General features: G+C 41.7%; 1 protein-coding gene across 2 annotated transcripts in view; it reads left to right on the top strand.

The window, feature by feature from the left end:
* The first annotated feature begins 262 nt into the window (after positions 1-262).
* dscaml1 (Down syndrome cell adhesion molecule like 1) overlaps positions 263-18788 on the top strand; it is a 564629-nt gene continuing 546103 nt past the window's right edge. The window contains exon 1 of one of the 2 annotated variants that reach the window (XM_059638968.1): positions 263-647. In XM_059638968.1, coding sequence (XP_059494951.1) covers positions 605-647 — 43 coding nt within the window. In that variant the 5' untranslated portion in view covers positions 263-604. The remainder of the gene's footprint in view (positions 648-18788) is intronic. The other variant, XM_048562212.2, reaches the window with a different exon arrangement.

Genomic DNA, 18788 nt, shown 5'->3' on the forward strand with positions numbered 1-18788 from the left:
CTACATATATCTGTATATGTAGACAGTCAAAATGATTACGGTTTTCCCTGCTCTAATTCTCATGTGGCTCGTCTCCCTTCTCCTGAGCAAATCCACAGATGTTATTTGATTTTTTTTTGAAAGCATCAAAAACGATCAGACTTGTCTGGCTTCGTTAGATGGTGTACACAGCACGCGCGGTGACTGTTTTGTGTGTGTGTGTGTGTGAGAGACAGAGAGGTGGAGTGTGTGTGTGTGTGTGAGAGAGGGAGAGACAGAGAGGTGGAGTGTGTGTGTCTGTCTGTGTGTGTGTGTGTGAGAGAGAGAGACAGAGAGGTGGAGTGTGTGTGAGAGAGAGGTGGAGTGTGTGTGTATGTGTGTGTGTTATCTCCAGATTTCTGAAGCTGGGCGGGGCGAGGTTCCTATCCTCCACCTTGCGAGTGATGACATGTCCCGGGTAGGCAGGCGCTGGGAACCGCTGGTTACCTTCACCTCGCAGATTCCGGCTACCAAAGCTCAGGATCAGAGCTCTCCTTCTCTCTCCCCCTCTCCACTGCACTGAGACTGAACACACACACATACGCACACATACAAACACACACACAGGGAAATAGGTGTTTATGGTATGTGGCTGACCACTCTACTCCTGGTGTATTCTTTAACTCGAGGTACGTCCAATGTCTTTTCAAATGGGTGAAATAAGAAGTACAATGTAATTTGCTGTCTGTTTAGGTTAAACAAATATTATCTATTTTGTTGATTGCAATCTTGAATTATTTGATATCGAGAGGTGGTTGATTTTTTTTGAAATTGAGTTTTGAATATGGAGCTTCTTATATCTTCGAAATATAAAGCATGTTTCGTTTAAATATGAGCGTTTTTACCAAAGGCAAGTATGGAACCAATACTTTTACATCAAGATTTAAGGATGATTTCATCGACGGTGGTTGTATTGAGGGTAATTATATTGAGGATGACTATTGGGGGTGACTGTATTGAGGGTGATTTTATTGAGGGTAACTGTATTGGGGGTGACTGTATTGGGGGTAACTATTGGGGGTGACTGTATTGGGGTGACTGTATTGGGGTGACTGTATTGAGGGTGATTGTATGACTGTATTGGGGTGACTGTATTGGGGGTGACTTATTGGGGTGACTTATTGGGGGTGACTGTATTGGGGGTAACTGTATTGAGGGTGATTGTATGACTGTATTGGGGGTGACTGTATTGAGGGTGACTGTATTGGGGTGACTGTATTGGGAGTAACTGTATTGAGGGTGATTGTATGACTGTATTGGGGGTGACTGTATTGGGGGTGACTGTATTGGGGTGACTTATTGGGGGTGACTGTATTGGGGGTAACTGTATTGAGGGTGATTGTATGACTATTGGGGGTGACTGTATTGAGGGTGATTGTATTGAGGGTGATTGTAATGACTGTATTGGGAGTGACAGTATTGGGGGTGACTGTATTGAGGGTGATTGTATGACTGTATTGAGGGTGACTGTATTGGGGTGACTGTATGGGGGTGAGGGTGACTGTATTGAGGGTGATTGTGTGACTGTATTGGGGGTGACTGTATGATTAAGGGGGGAAAAGTGACTCCTGGCTGTGTTATGTAGTGACCATATTACGATTTATAGATTGTATCAATGATAATCAGAGCCTCGTATACACAGTCTTACAATATCTTTTTTTAAAAGAAGCAGTTTCTTGCTTTTAGTACAAGGGGATAGCAATGACCGAAGGACCCAATTTTCCGGGAAAAATGCATGTTTTTAAAAATTTTGTCTTTGTGATTAAAATTGAATGGAATTAATTTATTTCCCCCTCAGTCGCCCAGGCGTTTTGCTTCCGAGTGCCTCATTTTCCATTCATTGTTGGTCCCTTGTTCGGAGTGTTTGGTTTGGGCGCTGAGTACTCTGCTCGGGACCCTCTCCCCCACCCCCTGAGTACTCTGCTCGGGACCCTCTCCCCCACCCCCCTCCATCCCCTCAATCCCAGCTCGGCTGCTCCTCACGGGGTACCTCTCTCACCCCTCCATCAGGCAAGCGCTGGCTTTGGGGCTGGTGGGACGGGGGAGTGGGGGGGGGGTGGGGGTGGAATTGTAGCGAAGACCTCCATGTGGAGAGTGAGCTGGAAGACCGGTCGGACTGAGTTGACACGCAGAGTAGCCCATTCCCGGAAAGCTGTGCGGCCGGCTTTCAGTAGTCGACACGGCGGCTCGCTTCGGAGTCAAACCCCATTTTCTAGCCAAATGCTGGGCTTCATCCAGGACCCCTCTCCTTCAGGTAGACTCAGCGCCCGGAGAGTGTCCAAAGAGAGAGAGAGAGGTACAGCCTTTTCCTAGCGGGGCGCACATTTGGAAGTGTCAGCAGTGCCATGTCTGATGGACCTGTCTCTGAATGATGAATTCCTGCAAGGTGCAATGAACAGAAAATCCTCAAATACTCTGTTGCAGTAGAATCGCCAGTGTGCTCTAAAGGGAAGGCTAAAACAATGCAAATATTGATAGTGCAGAATCGGGTAGCATCTTGTTGCAAAACCTCTGCAGATTTTGAGATCATTTGATACCAGGAGGGAGGAACAGAGACCTCTCTCATACTGTTCGCTAAAGTAACGACAATCGGACAAAATTCCTCTCTCCGTTAGACTAATCCATTAGCGTCATGCACGCCTTTCATTTATCGATACCGTTCTTAATGAAGCATCTTTGCAAGCGTTTTTTTAAAAAAACTTACCTTTGATGCAAAATCTTCGGATGCACTTTTGAGGAAATAGATTTTTGCAAATAAGTGGAAATGAAATATGTCCTTTCTCTGTCAGCCACACAGTGTGTCTGCCTCTCTCTATCTGTCGTTACCTTCCTGTTTCTCACACCACTCCACATGATGGGAAGTGCTCCGATGTGTTTGCACGTGTTGCCGAGTTTAAATGCTACCCGGAATAATTCTGGGAAAACGCGGCGCAGCCTGACCCCTGTCAGAACCGATGGAAAATAATTGTTTTTATTTTCGCTTGACAACGGCAAGCCCCGGTGGGAATTTATCAAGGTTTGCTTGGGACGGACGCATATAGTCAGATGCGAAATGGGCAAATCCCTAATTCTAAATAATTTGGGCTTCCAGTTCGCTCCTCGCTGTTTACTGTATAAGTGGCCACCCTGTCGGTTCCACCACTAGTACTATCATTTCCCATAGACTCACCCGCTAGGTTTCATACAGAATTTCTTTCGACCGTGATTTGAAGGGGATTCAGTGCATTAAGAGACAATTTCAAATGATGAAGTTAGCAGGTGTTGTGGAAATGAATTCAGATTAAACAAAAAGTGTACGCTCATTTCTACTGAATTTCTCACTTTACAATGGTCAACCCAGTTTGAATTGTGAATGGTCGTTAACTGGAGTCCGTCGTGATGTGGTACATTGTATAATCCATGCTTCGAGCTTGAAAGCTAGAGTTGTTTTCAGTGATACTTAAATGCATCACTCTTGAGAAATATATCAATTGCAAACAATGAGTAATCATTCTCCATCATTCTAAGATCTGTTTATGAACAAAAGATCAAAGGACACCTTTATATAACAAGATGGAGTTAATGCACATCAGCATTTGTAATCTTACCAGATTGCGAATGGGAATTAGAATAGGTAAACGCACAATGATAAATAACCCCTTCCATGTTGAGTACTTATTTGAATGTTTTGCTGCAGAATGTATTTTTCCTACAAGTTGGTACACAGAATCCATGCTGACACACAAAGCGTGCTATTTGTGCCTCTGGGGATTCCCCTTTTGTTAGACAAAAGAGTGGAGGACTTTCCATTTGGCCTCCCCTCTGGTGTTGCTGTTTCGAAATATGGGCACACATGGGGCTGATATAAGCAACCTACTTATCAAAATAGAGAGCTGGAAATCTCCCCATCTGCCCCAGACATTTGTGTGTACATTCTTCACATCCATACAGGATAGCAACTGAGCTTGTTTCATTGTAAATTAGGCTGAAATCAGAATATTTGTTTCCTTTGCTGAGAAATGTTGTGTTTTAATTTAATTTTGGACACAGCATAATGATATATACAAAGATTGAGAGGGAAGAGGTGCTATCTATGTGAAGTCGGGGTTGGTGAGACAATGGAATCTCCTGGTATTATTGCAGTGGATGTCAGTAAATAAAACACAGATGCTAGAAATCTGAAACCAAAACAGAAACTTAGCAGGTCTGGCAGCATCTTTGCAAATAAAAGATTGAGTTAATGTTTCAGGTCTGGTGTCCCTTCTTCAGAACGGCTTTTTGTTAGTTAAAGTCATGTTGGGCGAATCCCTGTGCGTGCCCACCCTCAAATCACTGAGATATTGTTAATCAACTTGTTCAGACATGTCATGACACATCTCTGGAACAGGTGGGCCTTAAATTCTGGCCTCCTGGCCTAGAGGTAGGGACACTACCGCCACAAGACCCCTGTAAACAAAGCTGCAAAGGGAAGTAAAGTTTGTTGGTGACAGTATTCCAACAGAAGAGTGTCAACATGATAGGCATGCAGAGCACGAAGGTTACAAAAATCACAAATTATTGTTTTCTATAAATCCTGAGGGCATTGGTGCCAAAATCCATAAATATTACCCATCCTTTCTTGCTCTGAATTATAGGCTGTGCAATGAAACTGTCCGCATCTGTTTTAATGCAACAAAGTGTCTGTCGGTGTCATCTCAGGGGGCATTTAAGAATGAGCCTCATTGATGTGGGACTGGAATCCCATAAAGCCAGGCTTCCTCTATCCTAAAGGATAATGATTCAGTTGAGATGTTATGACAATCTAACAGTTTCATTGTCACTCTTATTAACATCAGATTTTATTGAAATTGAAATCTAATTCTGCATCTGGTGGTGAAAGTTTGAACTCATATTTGCTAGATTCTTAGCCTTAGCCTCTGGATCACTAATCCAAAAACAGAGTCAACAACACTGTACATTCTGCTTGTATTTCATATTTGCTGGTTTGTCCTATATGAACTTTGTTGTCCTAAATATTATTAAAGGCTAATTTTAGTGCTGATGCCTCAACTGAGGAGAAATCTTTAAGATGAACATCAACATTTGTTAGCATTAAGAGCTTGACAGATGGCTAATTTAATGGAATAATGGACTTAAATAATGTGGCTTCAGTAGCTCCATGCCATTTATCTAATTAGCCCATGAAGTTAAAAGAGTGAATGTTCCTGCTCACTACCTGCATTTGTACTGAGCTCCCCATGGAACAGAGTGTTTATCAAGGTGGACTATTTTGGAGAACAGAGAAACCAAAAGACTTTTTAAGGTACCATCAGCCATGCCAAGTCAATAGGTTTTAGACAATAGTTTCATAGAACTGAGGAACTGAGGCTGAAAAATGTCCTTTGTTGGTAAAAGTGGAAGATGTTGCAAATGCACAATGTGCATGGGTTGGGCCAAATGTCAAGCTAATGGAACAGACACCTCACAAATCCTGAGGGAGAGAAGGATGTTGAGGTTGATTTGCTGAAGCTTAGGGATCTAGTTTAACTGAGAGATAAATGGCTGTGAAGCAAGTGATTAGTTCCTGTACTGTTTTTCTGTTCAGAGTTGTTCTTAGTAGTTTTTTGTTCCTTCAGTTAGATGTCACTTAATTTAGCAGGTGCTTGGTTAGCTTGCTTGGTTGGCTAGCTGTCTACAGTGTAGATTGGCATTAGCCGTGTGGGTTCAATACCTACACCAACTGACGTTACCACAAAGAGCTCTCCTTTTCAACCTCTCTGCTTACCTGAGGTTTGATGATTCTCACGTTAAACCACCACTAGACATCTTAGTAATGACAGATCAGCTGGTAGGACTGTGGCAACTCGACTTAATTTAACGACTCTGCCTTGGTATTTATGTCTGACTGGTACACTCAGCTGTTTATTTTGCCCTGGTTTTTATTTGAAGATTAGTAAGGGAGACCTAAATCAAGAGATGCACTTTGGCGGTAAAGTCACAATAGTCCGAGAGGACTATAGAGCTGCTCTCTCATGATGGAGACCACTGGTGGGGATTTAAAATGAGTGTCACCATGGCTCAGGTAATGTCACATACATAGGACCTTCATTGGTGACATCAGCTGGTACAGGAATTAAACCAGCACTGTTGGTGTCTCTCTGTAACACAAACCAGCCAGCTGAGGTAACCAAAGCATGCTGACGATTTTCAATCATTGGATGGACAAATTAATAATGTCGACATTGCGAAGGTTGTTGTTGTGTTCACTGAAGGTATGTGTTCATTCATTTAATGTTGCCTCTTTAGAGACCATGACGTGTTAAGATTTTGGGTGTAAGATGCAGTGAGAGCACTGTCCATGGTGATGATCTGAAGCTTGCTACAGGAGGTGGAAATAGCAATTATTATTGGCTGCAGATAGTCTGAATGGCTCACTCTGTATGACCAGGCCAACAGTGCAGTTTGTTTATTCACTGGCCAATGTGACCATCTCTGGTGTACTGTTCTGAAGCAGCTTTACATTGTCAATTCTGAATAACTGTGCATTCATAACAGATTTTTTTTCTGATCCAGCTGTTGAAGAAACATAGAAGATAGGAGCAGGAGGAGGCCATTCAGCCCTTTGAGCCTGCGCCACTATTCTTCACAATCATGGCTGATCGTTCAAATCAATAGCCTTATCCTGCTTTCTCCCCAAACTTCTGGTCCCATTCTCCCCAAATGCTATATCTAGTCACCTCCTGAATACATTCAATGTTTTGGCATCAACTACTTCCTGTGGTAATGAATTCCGCAGGCCCACCACTCTTTGCTTGAAGAAATGTCTCATCTCCGTCCTAAATCGCCTACCCTGAATACTCATGCTGTGACCCCTGGTTCTGGACACACACACCATCGGGAACATCTACCCTATCCAGTCCAGTTAAAATTTTCTAAGGCTTTATGAGATACCCCCTCATTCATCTGAACTATAGCGAAAACAATACTAACCGAGTCAATCTCTCCTCATGCCTGGAGTCAGCCTGGTAAAACTTTGATGTACTCTCTTGAGAGCAAGAGTATCCTTCCTCAGAAAGGTGACCAAAACTACACACAATATTCCAGGTATGGTCTCACCAAGGCCCTGCACAACTGCAATAACACATCCCTGCTCCTGTACTCGAAACCTCTTGCAATGAAGGCCAACAGACCATTTGCCTTCTTTACCACCTGCTGCACCTGCATGCTTACTTTCAGCAGCTGGTACACAGGGACACCCAGGTCCCCACTGCACACTCCCCTCTCCCAGTTTACAGCCATTCAGGTAGTAATCTGCCTTCTTGTTTTTGCTTCCAAAGTGAATAACCTCACATTTATCCAAATTATACTGCATCTGCCATTGATTTTCCCACTCACCCAACCTGTTGAGATCATGCTGAAGGATCTCTGCATCCTCGTCACAGTTCGCCCTCCCACCAAACTTGATATCACCTGCAAACTTGGAGATGGTACATTTTGTTCCCTCATCCGAATTATTAATATGTATAGATTCCATCTGACAATATAAGTGGGGAATTTGATGAAAAACTATGTTCCTGGGCAATGTTGCTGAAGCCTACTCATACTGTAAAATGAATGCCTGTATAAATAGATAGTAAGAATAATATTTAAGGGTGAGTCAGTGTGTCTCTGTGAAAAGGAGATCCACATTTCATATTCCACAGTAAGTAATAACAATAATGTCATTAAAAGTAGGCTAATGAATGATTAACCATTTGCACATTCTCCCTGTGTCTGCGTGGGTTTTCTCCGGGTGCACCGGTTTCCTCCCACAGTCCAAAGATGTGCAGGTTAGGTGACTGGCTGTGCTAAGTTGCCCACAGGGATGTGTAGATTAGATGGGTTAAAGGGGGATGGGTCTGGGTGGAATGCTGTGAGGTTCGGTATGGACTTGTTGGACTGAAGGGCCTGTTTCCACGTTGTAGGGATTCTATGATTCTATGGTTCTATGAATCATATCATGAGCTGATAGATAAACTATTTCTAAGGTAGGAAATGCCTTAAAATTAGAGATGGGTGATTACAATTGATGTCAGGGACCACTTCTTCCTACAGTGTTCATGGAAAACTGGAATTCTGTTCCCTACCGAGCTGTTGACGTTTGAGGGCAGGTTGAGAGGGTGGCTATGGGAAGGGGTGATCCAATTGAAATTTTCAAAATGGAGATTGATGTATTTTTAGCCAAACCTGATAAGGGAAATGCGAAAAAGTTGGCTAGATGCATGTAAGTTACATGATCCAGTTGAACACTGGGACAACTTGAATGGGCCAAATGGCTTATTCCTGTTCCCAAGTTCCTAATTAACACTCAAAAGGCAAATCGAAATGAGTGCTCTGCTTAGAGAGTTAATATATATGCGTGATAGTTGTCTCTTTCATTGTTAGTCATGGGCTAGATCCCCTCCTTAAGTAATCAATGTCCATAGATAATGGAATACCTGTCCAATGGGAAGTAGCCTTAAATTCAAGTCCATTGTCTGATGACTAATGGCTGAAATGAAAGCTTGTGGGACACAAGATAAAGTTGTAAATTGGATTTTTAATTGATAGATAATGGGAAACAGAAGGTAGTTATTATTGATAAAGATTCTAATTGGGCAGCTGCGATTGTCAGAGTCCTGTGGGGATTCATTCTGATCCCCTTTAGTAAATAATAATGACATTTGTCGGGAGATTGCTGCTGGAATGTTTGTGAGTGACAGTAAATGCTGTGGGAAAGTAAAGTGTTTGAGGAAGATGATGCAGTGATATTGTTCAAGAGAAATCCAGAGGCACTGAATGAGTGGATGAATGGAGAGTGTCATTTAATATTGAGAAATGTAAGGTAATGCATAAGGCAAGGCTATTTTGGGTACGTTGTCCAAATATTGAAACTATTGAATGGCAGCCAATAGTTGGTACAGTCCATAAAAAATCAGAGAGGATGACAATCTGACACAGAGCCCAGTATAGAAACCCTGATGAGGGCATGCCACATCTTAAAGCCTCCCCACAGAGGAAGATGAAAAGAATAAGCCCAGGAAATCTGTTTAATAATGGAAAAGACAAGGGCATGGAGATATTTTCATGATGGATGTTATCATTAGATAAAGAAACTAAACAATAAGTGGAAGAAAACCTGAGTATCTTTTCTTGGAGCTAATTTCACATGGAAATAGACTTCCCAAATAATTCAGTAAATGTTGAACTATTCAAAATGAAAGGAAAAAGTTATTTAGCTCAAAAAGATTCAGAACGACAGAAGCTAACTAACTGTGCATTTGGATAAATGGAGATGAAACAAACAAATGTTTTTTTGAAAAAAAATGATAGATCACAAGAATGGAAGGGCTTGAGGTGGGTCACTTTGATTTGAAATGTTACCCAATTAACTCTGCATTAGCAATGTCCCACAGCACGAAAATCAATATTATACTCTTCAGAGTAGAGTTACAAAGATATACAGCACGCTTTGTTGCAAAAGTCCACGTTGACCTGATATTCTAAATTAATCCAATCCCATTTGCCAGCAATTGGCCCATATCCTTCTAAATCCTTCTATTCACGTACTCATCAGATTCCTTTTAAATATTGTGATTGTACCAGCATCCACCACTTCCTTTGGCAGCTCATTCCATACATGCACCAACCTCTGAAAATGTTTCTCCTTAGTTCCTTTTAAATCTTTCTCCTCTCACCTTAGGCATACATCCTCTAGTTTTGGACTCCCCAATCCTAGAAGGAAGACTTTTACTATTCACCCTATCCATGCCCCTCATGAATTTATAAACCTCTATAAGACTACCTCCCAGCCTCTGGTACTTCAGGGAAAATAGGCCCCAGCCTATTTAGCCTCTCCCGATAGCTCAAACCTTCCAACCCCAGCAAAATCATGTAAATCTTTTCTACACTGTTTCAAGTTTAATAACAAATTTCCCATGCCAGGGACACTACAAGTGAATACAGTATTCCAAAAGTAGCCTGACCAATGTCCTGTACAGTTGCAACATGACATCCTAACTCCTATACTTAATGCATTGACTGTGCTATTTACCTGTGCACCACACTTGTCATTCCATCACCCCTCTAGGTATGTCAGTCACATTATGGGCAGTTTGACCCTTGGCTTCTTGTTCACTGGGACCTGCATCAAAACCGCCTAGTCGTATTCACAGGTATAGCCTTTTTGTTCCGTTAGTCTCAAAGATTTGAGCTCTGATCAGAAAGCTCATTGACACAGCTATGAGACTAAATGCAAAAACCAAATCAAGTTGTTGAATTCTTCCATGCATTCTGTTCTTGGATAATAAGAAATTCAGCAATTGGTGATTGCTGAATAGAGATTTGCAACAGGCAACCTTGGTGTGTCCCACTTTTGCAATGGGTATAGTTGGTCTCAATTCAGTCCATAGCTTGCTCAAGGTATTCCGACACAGTTGCTGAGTTTTTGTCACTAAATTCATGACTATACTGGCAGTCATTGGTGTACTTGGATTTTCAAACAGAAACTAGGAAGAAGTGTTGTCTTCTGAAATTTGTAATGAATATTCAGCCAGTGAGACATCTATCAGGACTCAAGCTGTGCATTTTATTATTGTATTTAGTACTTGTCCCATAGCAGTATCAATCGGATTAATTTAGGGGCAACACAGTAGCTCACTGGTTAGCAGTGCTGCCTCACAGCACCAGGAACCCAGGTTCTTTTCCATCCTTGGGCGACTGTCTGTGTGGAGGTTGCACATTCTCCCCGTGTCAGCGTGGGTTTCCTCTGTGTGCTCCGGTTTCCTCTCTCAGTCCGAAGATGTGCAGGCGAGGTGGATTGGCTGTGCTAAATTGTCCTGTAGTGTTTGGGAATGTGTAGATTTGGTGGGTTATAGGAGGATGGGTCTGGGTGGGATGCTCTGAGGGTCAGTGTGGACTTGTTGGGCCAAAGGGCCTGTTACCACACTGTACAGATTTTATGACCTATAATATCACCCTCTCTGCTTTTGGATATTTTAAACACTTGATTTGCAGACCCCAATATTTAGCATAGAAAATTGAAATAGTTGCATTGTAGTTGGGCTGTAAAGTTTATTCATTGTTGGGGGCACAGTGCAAATGTGGCTCTTCTGTCATTCTGAAACATCTACATTTTTATTTATTAATTCATTCACAGGATGTAGGTGTTACTGACAAAGCCAGTATTACTGCTCAAACCTAATTTTGCTTTGTAAGGTGATAGTGAACCAGTTTTTTGAACCACTGCAGTCCACTAAGGGTGTTGATGCACCCTCAAAGCTGTTAGGAAAGGAGTTCCAAGATTTTGATCCAGAAACAGGGAAGGAATGTGATACATTTCCAAGTTAGGGTGGTGCATGGCTTGAAGGAGATTTTCCAGGTGGTGGTGTTCCTATGGACCTGCTGCCCTTGTCTGAACATTGACTCTGCAAGTGCTCTTTTATCCACTATCTTTTTCCTTCGTGAGCTTGTCCACCCACCACCAGCTCCCCATCGTCAGTCCCAGTATCCTATGATACTGGCTTCCAGAGGTGCATCTCTGAGACGTAGCCATCGATCCACACCGTGTGAATTGTTTCCTCATAAAGTTTCTTGTAGCTCGGGTTGTGGATGAGGTTGTAGACTTGCTCGCAGAGCTGATGTATTTGGTTACAGACATTTCGTCATCCTGCGAGGTAGCATCGTCGGTGCGCCTCCAGTGAAGCGTTGGTGTTCTATCCCAATGAACACATTGAACTGGACCCGATACACAAACCACTGAAAAACAGAACCAGAAGTGATGCCAACCACCCCAGCAAACTGAGGCATATAAATAACAAGTGGGACAGAACACCAGCGCTTCATCGGAGGCACACGCTCGATGTTACCTAGCAGGGTGACGAAATATATGCAGCCAAACACACTGGCTCAGTGACCAAGTCTACAAACTCGATATTTCCTCAGTAATTCTCTGCAAATCTAGGCTTACTGTCTCTTTTGGAATTTACAGAGATGCAAACATCGATAAAAACGTAAGTTTGTTGACACCATTGTCGCACATTGGGCGGGATTAACATAGATTATATGATGTCTTCAAAAATTGCCTTGGCTGGTTTATAGTAGTGTTTCACTATGAATCTTTATTTGAAAAAGACAGATGTCCACAGAGTCCCTAATAAAGGTAAAGTTGCCATTGCCCCTGAAGAGCGTTCTTATTAGAGAGAAACAACTGGTGATGGTTTAACTGGAAGGTCACTTCAGTTCAGGTGCCAGGCAAAGTTGAGAATGTGGGCTTGGCATAGAAATCTTCGCCATAAGAGGAGCTGAATCCAGACTGTTGGCATCACTGTGCACCACAAACTAGGTGACCAGCCAAGTGAGCTAACCAACCCCAACAAGTTCCAACTGATGACTTCATCAATATTTTGAAAAATTGCAATTGTAGTACATTGCAAGATTTGACCATTTTTTACAAGCGCCTGTCTGCAGCCCCTCTGTTGTAGGGAGGAGTAAATGAAGTGAGTTCAATAATGGCTGTCTGCCATTAGCCATCTGTTAGTCTCACTAAGTGCAATTCACACCAGAAAGATGACAATGAGGCTGAGATGAAATCTTCATTTATATTTCATTTGAGAAATTAAAGACTGAACAACATTGTTGTACATTTTTGGAACTCCTAAAGTTGATTTTAAGCAAACTGAAAGGTTGCTGTGCGTGTACATTGTGTTCAGGTACACAATGAGTCAATACGCTATATAATTGAAGAAATTGCACAGAGGCATACTCGAAGACAATGAGAGAATTCAACTCCAACAAAGAGGACTGGCATAACCATGAACAAAGGTTACACATTTTGAAATGAATAAGGTAGGAGATGAAGATAACTAAATGATTTCCTCACCATGATAGGATGCAACGTTTTGAGATAGTTTCTAACCAATATTGCCTGTGAGATCTCGCTATTGTGCACTATTCTGAAGTTAATGATATCGGGACTGAAATCATGGCATCACTAAGTGTACAATTGCACTGAGATTTGCAAACTCTGAAAGCAATTAGTTGCAAAGTGAGACTGTGACTTTCTTGAATTAAAGAAACTCTTTCTTCATTGTGGGTATGGGGTGAACTTAGAAATCAACCTTAGGGTTACATTGTTGGTGGCTTTAAGATCAATAAAACCCACACTAAATTTGTGAACAAGCAGGGCAATAAGCTGATATGAAAGGAGGCCTGCAATGGCATAATGAGATATTTATACTTCTCCTGGGCCAACAGGTGAGATGTATCGGATTTCGTTGAAATGCACGCCAAACAGCAAGGTCTCAGGTCAGAATTATTGGTATGGTCACCACCGGCCTTTGAAATGCTTCCATTTTGAGGCCAAGTGCTCTGTCTTTTTCAGTGTTGGTCACATCCAGATGGCATGTGAGAACAGAGGACACAGTAATACTAAGGTTGCAGTCATGCACCATGTTGAGGGCCTGGTAGATCTAAAGATAGCGATGACATCTGGAAATGCTCAAACAGGTTGAGTTTGCTTACATCTGACATCAATAGCAAAGTAAGAGAAAAGCAAGACAAGGTGAAGATATACTATGATACAACGGGCAAGAATCTTGAAAAATCACTAATCTGGGTGATCAGGAGAAGTATTGTAGTTGGAGCTATGGTGAAGAGACTTGGCTCATTCACACATGTGGTGAAGATTGGAGGGAAAAATATGCCTATGTCATATGTCATTTGAATAAAAGAGGAAATTTGAAGAAGGGAAAGCATGAGAAACCTCCGATAATCCAAATTACTCCAACACAATGAGTCAGTACGCTATGTTATTGAAGAAATTGCCAAAAGTCATGTTCAGAAAGAAAATGAAAGTCAAAAAAAAACTACAAGTTTGCTGATACAACAGAATCCACTGGTAGGGCAAAGTAAGTGAGGGTCTTTGATTAACAGAAGTCAAACATTGTCACAGTCCCCACTGTTACATGGACTTGGTAGTCAGAATCAAAGTTCAGGATTGGCCCAGCCTGAGATGCCGAGAGATCGAAGTGAGCAAACTGAAAATGACAGAAGATACTCAGATAGGCAGAGAAAGAAACCAGATAGGTTAATTGATAATATGTAGGAAAGATCAAGAAATAAGTTTCATTATTGCTTGCCAAAAATATTTTTGTAAGACTCACTGGCATTTAGCAAAGCCATTTCTATTTCACAGGTAAATTGGTCTACACTACTGGTCTGATGTTTTGATTTAGATACTGTAAAAACAAGTATGCAACTCAATCTGCTAATTTTTAAGGTATTTTTGATGTTGGTTTAGTCATATTGTATTTTGGAAAATTTATGAAACGTATAATTTTGCATTTTAAATGAATATTTTTTTTATTATGGGATTGGAGTGTTGTATATTGCAAGATCTGTGCAGTTTGTGATAATACCCTCTCTGCTGCTCTTTCTGTTGGGGAGGTGTAAATAAAGTTGGTTCATTAATGGCTGCCTGTAGTTGAGCATCTGTTAGTCTTACTGCAATGTACAACAGTGCTCATTTCATAAATATGGTGCCTGAAGGTAGTTTATTTAGTAAGCAGAGAATCTGTAATGGCTCACTTGCCAGTGGCTGTCAACATTGGTCAAGGTATAGTTGATAGCTTTAATCAACAAAATTTACCCATTCTGGTGCACAAGGACGTGATTCAGCTATCAAGCTGGATTGATACCATTGTCAACAGGAACCATGTGTTTTGACTTCACTCAATGGGCCTCCTCTTTGTAATCTGTCATGTTATTTGTGGTTCTCAATATCCACAAGAAACAACTCCTTTAAAATTGTACCATTTGTTACAGAGTTCTAGAAAAAAGAAAGATCTGTGACCAGGGGTTCTTGATGATCTGTGCTCATGTGGAAGTATTTGGCAATGTCATATGTGGCCTCATATTGATTATACAGTTATTGCCTGGATTTGATGTAAGAGTTCTGACTTTTTATGTTTACTGGTGTCAAGCAAAATTTGAAGCTAGAGCAAGCAAATGGGGGCAAATATCGACAAAACTCTCACCATGACGTAAGGATCTCATTTTTGACGTTGTTTGTCAATTTTCAAGTTGTCAACAGGCGGCTAGAAAGTAAACAATAATGAGTTGGTCACCAAACTCACAACAGCAGATGAAAGATAGAAGGAAATGCAATGTTGGACAGACAGCTATCGAACAGAGCCAGATTGCAGGCAGGCTTTTTGAGCTTAGCTGTGCTTATGACCATCAGTTCTAATGTTCTTAATTCTAATCCCCTGTGTCCATTCTGACTTTGCCATTATCCTGTATAGATCATTACACAAAGAAAAGACATTACAACTGGGGTTTCTTCAAGAATTGCATGGCAGCCTACAAAATGGCTTAATCCATGTTCCAGTTTTTTGGAAGAATCACTTGCAAATAGTATAACTATAAAGTAAAACCCTACGTGTGGTAAATAAGGCCCAAACAAGGGTTCATTGACAATTTTGATACTGATTTGATTTAACTTGGAGAATGACCCTGCTTCATCTGGGGTTGCCAGGCTCTGACTCGACATTTTCCTGGAGTTCTCATTACAGGACTCCTGTCCATTTGAAAAACCTTTTTTTGATAATTAATGTATGAAAACATTTTTAGAAACAGTTTTGCTCAGATCCTCCTCTGATTTTTATCATGGATGCTGCTAACAATCATGTTCTAGAAAATAGTCTTTTTGTATGGATGACCGAAGAACAACCCCAGGATGTTGGCAATGTGTTGTTTAAGATAACTTTAATCAACCTGTTCAGGAACGTTATTACAGACCTATGGAACACATGGGATTTTAACCCAGACCTCCAAGCTCAGAGGTAGGAATTTCCCCACTGTGCCACAAGAGCCCTGTCAATGAGCTTGCTTAAAATTATTATTGATATTTTCTAATGAGCCTTTCAGAAATGCTATTACACACCTTAGGAGCAGGTATGTCTTGATTTCAGGCCTACTGGCTCAGAGGGAGGGACACTACTACTGTATCACAAGAGTCCTGCTGATGTATTGTTCAATTGTTCTGTGCTTGACTTTATTAGTCGGCAACCAATTACTGCTCATGGCATTTGATTAGTTAAGCCTAATTGATGTGACTGAGAAAAGGAAAGGGATGCAATAAAAAGGCTGGAATCCTGCAGAAACATGAAAGGGTAGATATTTTGAAACATGCCTGTGACAGGCAATTCCAGATATGAATACAAAAAGAAGGTCTGAGGTTAATACTAAGGGGAAAATCCAGTATCCATTCTGGTCAGAGATAATGGGAACTGCAGATGCTGGAGAATCCGAGATAACAAAGTGTGAAGCTGGATGAACACAGCAGGCCAAGCGGCATCTTAGGAGCACAAAAGCTTTTGTGCTCCTAAGATGCTGCTTGGCCTGCTGTGTTCATCCAGCTTCACGCTTTGTTATCCATTCTGGTCAAGTGTGCAACAGACTAACCCAATAAAAAAGCCTCCGAGCTAACACTCACATTTCTTACAACGTAATGAGGGAGATGATCAATTGAAAAGTCAATGATATGCGTCTAATGAAGATTTTTGCTAGATAAGACTGTAAAGATATTTGTTCCTGGAATCTTCTATATTATCATGAGTTATGAGAATTGCCTTCAAAACAAGAGGTTCTAACCTCACTTTAGACTTTGAGATGGTAACTGCTACATCAGGCAGTACTGAAGGAGAGCTGGACTATCAGGGTCAGCTAATGGAATGGTGATTACATATAATCCCTTCTTGAAAGACTAAGAGGTTATGAGGAGATATAATACAAATTAGGCCTGTTTTCCCTAGCGTTTAAAAGGTTAAGGATTGGTTGCATTGAAGTCTTCAAGATATTAACAGGTAAAGAAAAGGTAGATAAAGCTAAACTATTTGCACTCATTGGGAATTCTACAACTAGAGGCATAGTCTGAGAATTAGGGCCAGACTGTTCGAGAGAGATGTTAGGAAGCACTTCTACATACAAAGGGTGCTAAAGGTTTGGAACTCCCTTCCATAAATGGCACTGGATGCTAGATGAGTTGTTAATTTTAAATCTGAGGGAGATTAATTTTTGGGGAATACTCAAGGCCCTTAAAGGATATGGGCCAAAGACAGGTGTATGGAGTTCAGCTACAGATTAGCCATAATCTTACTGCATGGCAGAACAGGCACATGGACCGAATGGCCTACTTCTATGTTGCGATGTGTCTAATTTGCTTGAAATTGACAGGAGAGAGATGGGATTTAATTTCATGAGAATGTTTCTGTCCATTTCATGTTAATCTATTTGTTGTTCTCTCATTAAAAGAAGGAAATTCTGAGTATAAACTGAAGTAGTTGGTACCTGAACGTGAAAGGCAGCATTGTCTTCTGGGGGGCAATCTTTAATGGGAGCTCGATCTTGTATCAGTCACGCTATTTACAATAAAGTTATGGGGATGAAGGACTCCAGGGCTGTGAGAAGAGAAGGTTAAGAGGAGATTTGATTGAGGTGGTCAAAGTAATGAATTTGATAGAATGGTCCATCGAGGAATCTCTGTTTATTAGAGACATTTAGTTATGTATAGCTTGAGGTTAACTCTCCATTACCATGGGATAAGGTGAGAACAGAAGCCTCCGTTAGCTTCGACAACCATTAAAGTGCTATGCTGGCTTTATTCTGTCCTAACCTTCAGTGATTGAGCCAACTGAGCTAAGTGAACCCCCTCCCCTCAATATTTAATAAGGATAAACTGTTTCCAGTGGCAGAGGAGTTAGCAGTGACAGGGCACAAATTTAGGATAATGAAAGGGGCAGGGATGAGAAAGTTTCTGCCAGAGCAAGTTATCACCAGACTATTAATCCAGAGACCCAGGTAATAGACTGGGGACCTGGGTTCAAATCTCACCACTGCAGATGGTGGAATTTCAATTCAATAAAAATCTGGAATTAAGAGTTTAATGATGACTGTGGAACCACTGTTGATTATTGGAGAAACCCGTCGGGTTCACTCATGCCCTTTAAGGAAGGAAATTGCCATCCTTACCCAGTCTGGCCTATATCTGATACTAGATGCACAACAATATGGTTGAGTCTTAGCTATCCTTGGGCAATCAAGGATGGGCAATAAATTCTGGCTGAACCCATGATTCTCATGTCCTGTGAATGATTAGAAAGCACTGCTAGGAGTGAGTAGAAAAGATAAGAATAACACTTTATTGTCACTCGTGTTTATGGAAATACAGTGAGATGTGTATAACTTGCCCCAATTCAGTGCCATTTTAATGACAGAAATTAGAAAAGGAAGAAATTGAGACAAATTAAGAACAAAGTTCATCTTTTGTACTCTCCATGGCTCCTGAAATGGCTACGGGCGGCCAATGCCAAAGCAAGGATTTGCGGGCCAGTCCCACCACAGTGCCGCTACCGAAGCTCACATCGAAGGCACTGCATCACGGAGAGAAATAGCGGACCCACCAAGCCGCTGATGCTGAAACCATCGCCAACCAAAACCACCACACTGCCGCCACAGCCACGAACGATGCACCGGGACCACCGCCTGGAGGAACGGACCAGACCCACCGACGGTGAAGCCTTCGATAAAGCTACGGCCACCGGGATCCACCGTGCTGCCTCCCCCAGAACAGACCCTCACAACCGCCTCTGTCCACCGCAGCCGCAGAAAATGCAAATAAAAGGTGAACTTTGATACGAAGGAGGAGTGAAGAAACAAGAAAAAGTAAAGGAGCTGGGTGAGCGGGAGTGTGCACACACAGAGGACAAACACATCCTACCCTGCCACTGCTGTCG

This window comes from Stegostoma tigrinum, chromosome 32 (assembly GCF_030684315.1).
Source record: "Stegostoma tigrinum isolate sSteTig4 chromosome 32, sSteTig4.hap1, whole genome shotgun sequence".
Taxonomy (NCBI): domain Eukaryota; kingdom Metazoa; phylum Chordata; class Chondrichthyes; order Orectolobiformes; family Stegostomatidae; genus Stegostoma; species Stegostoma tigrinum.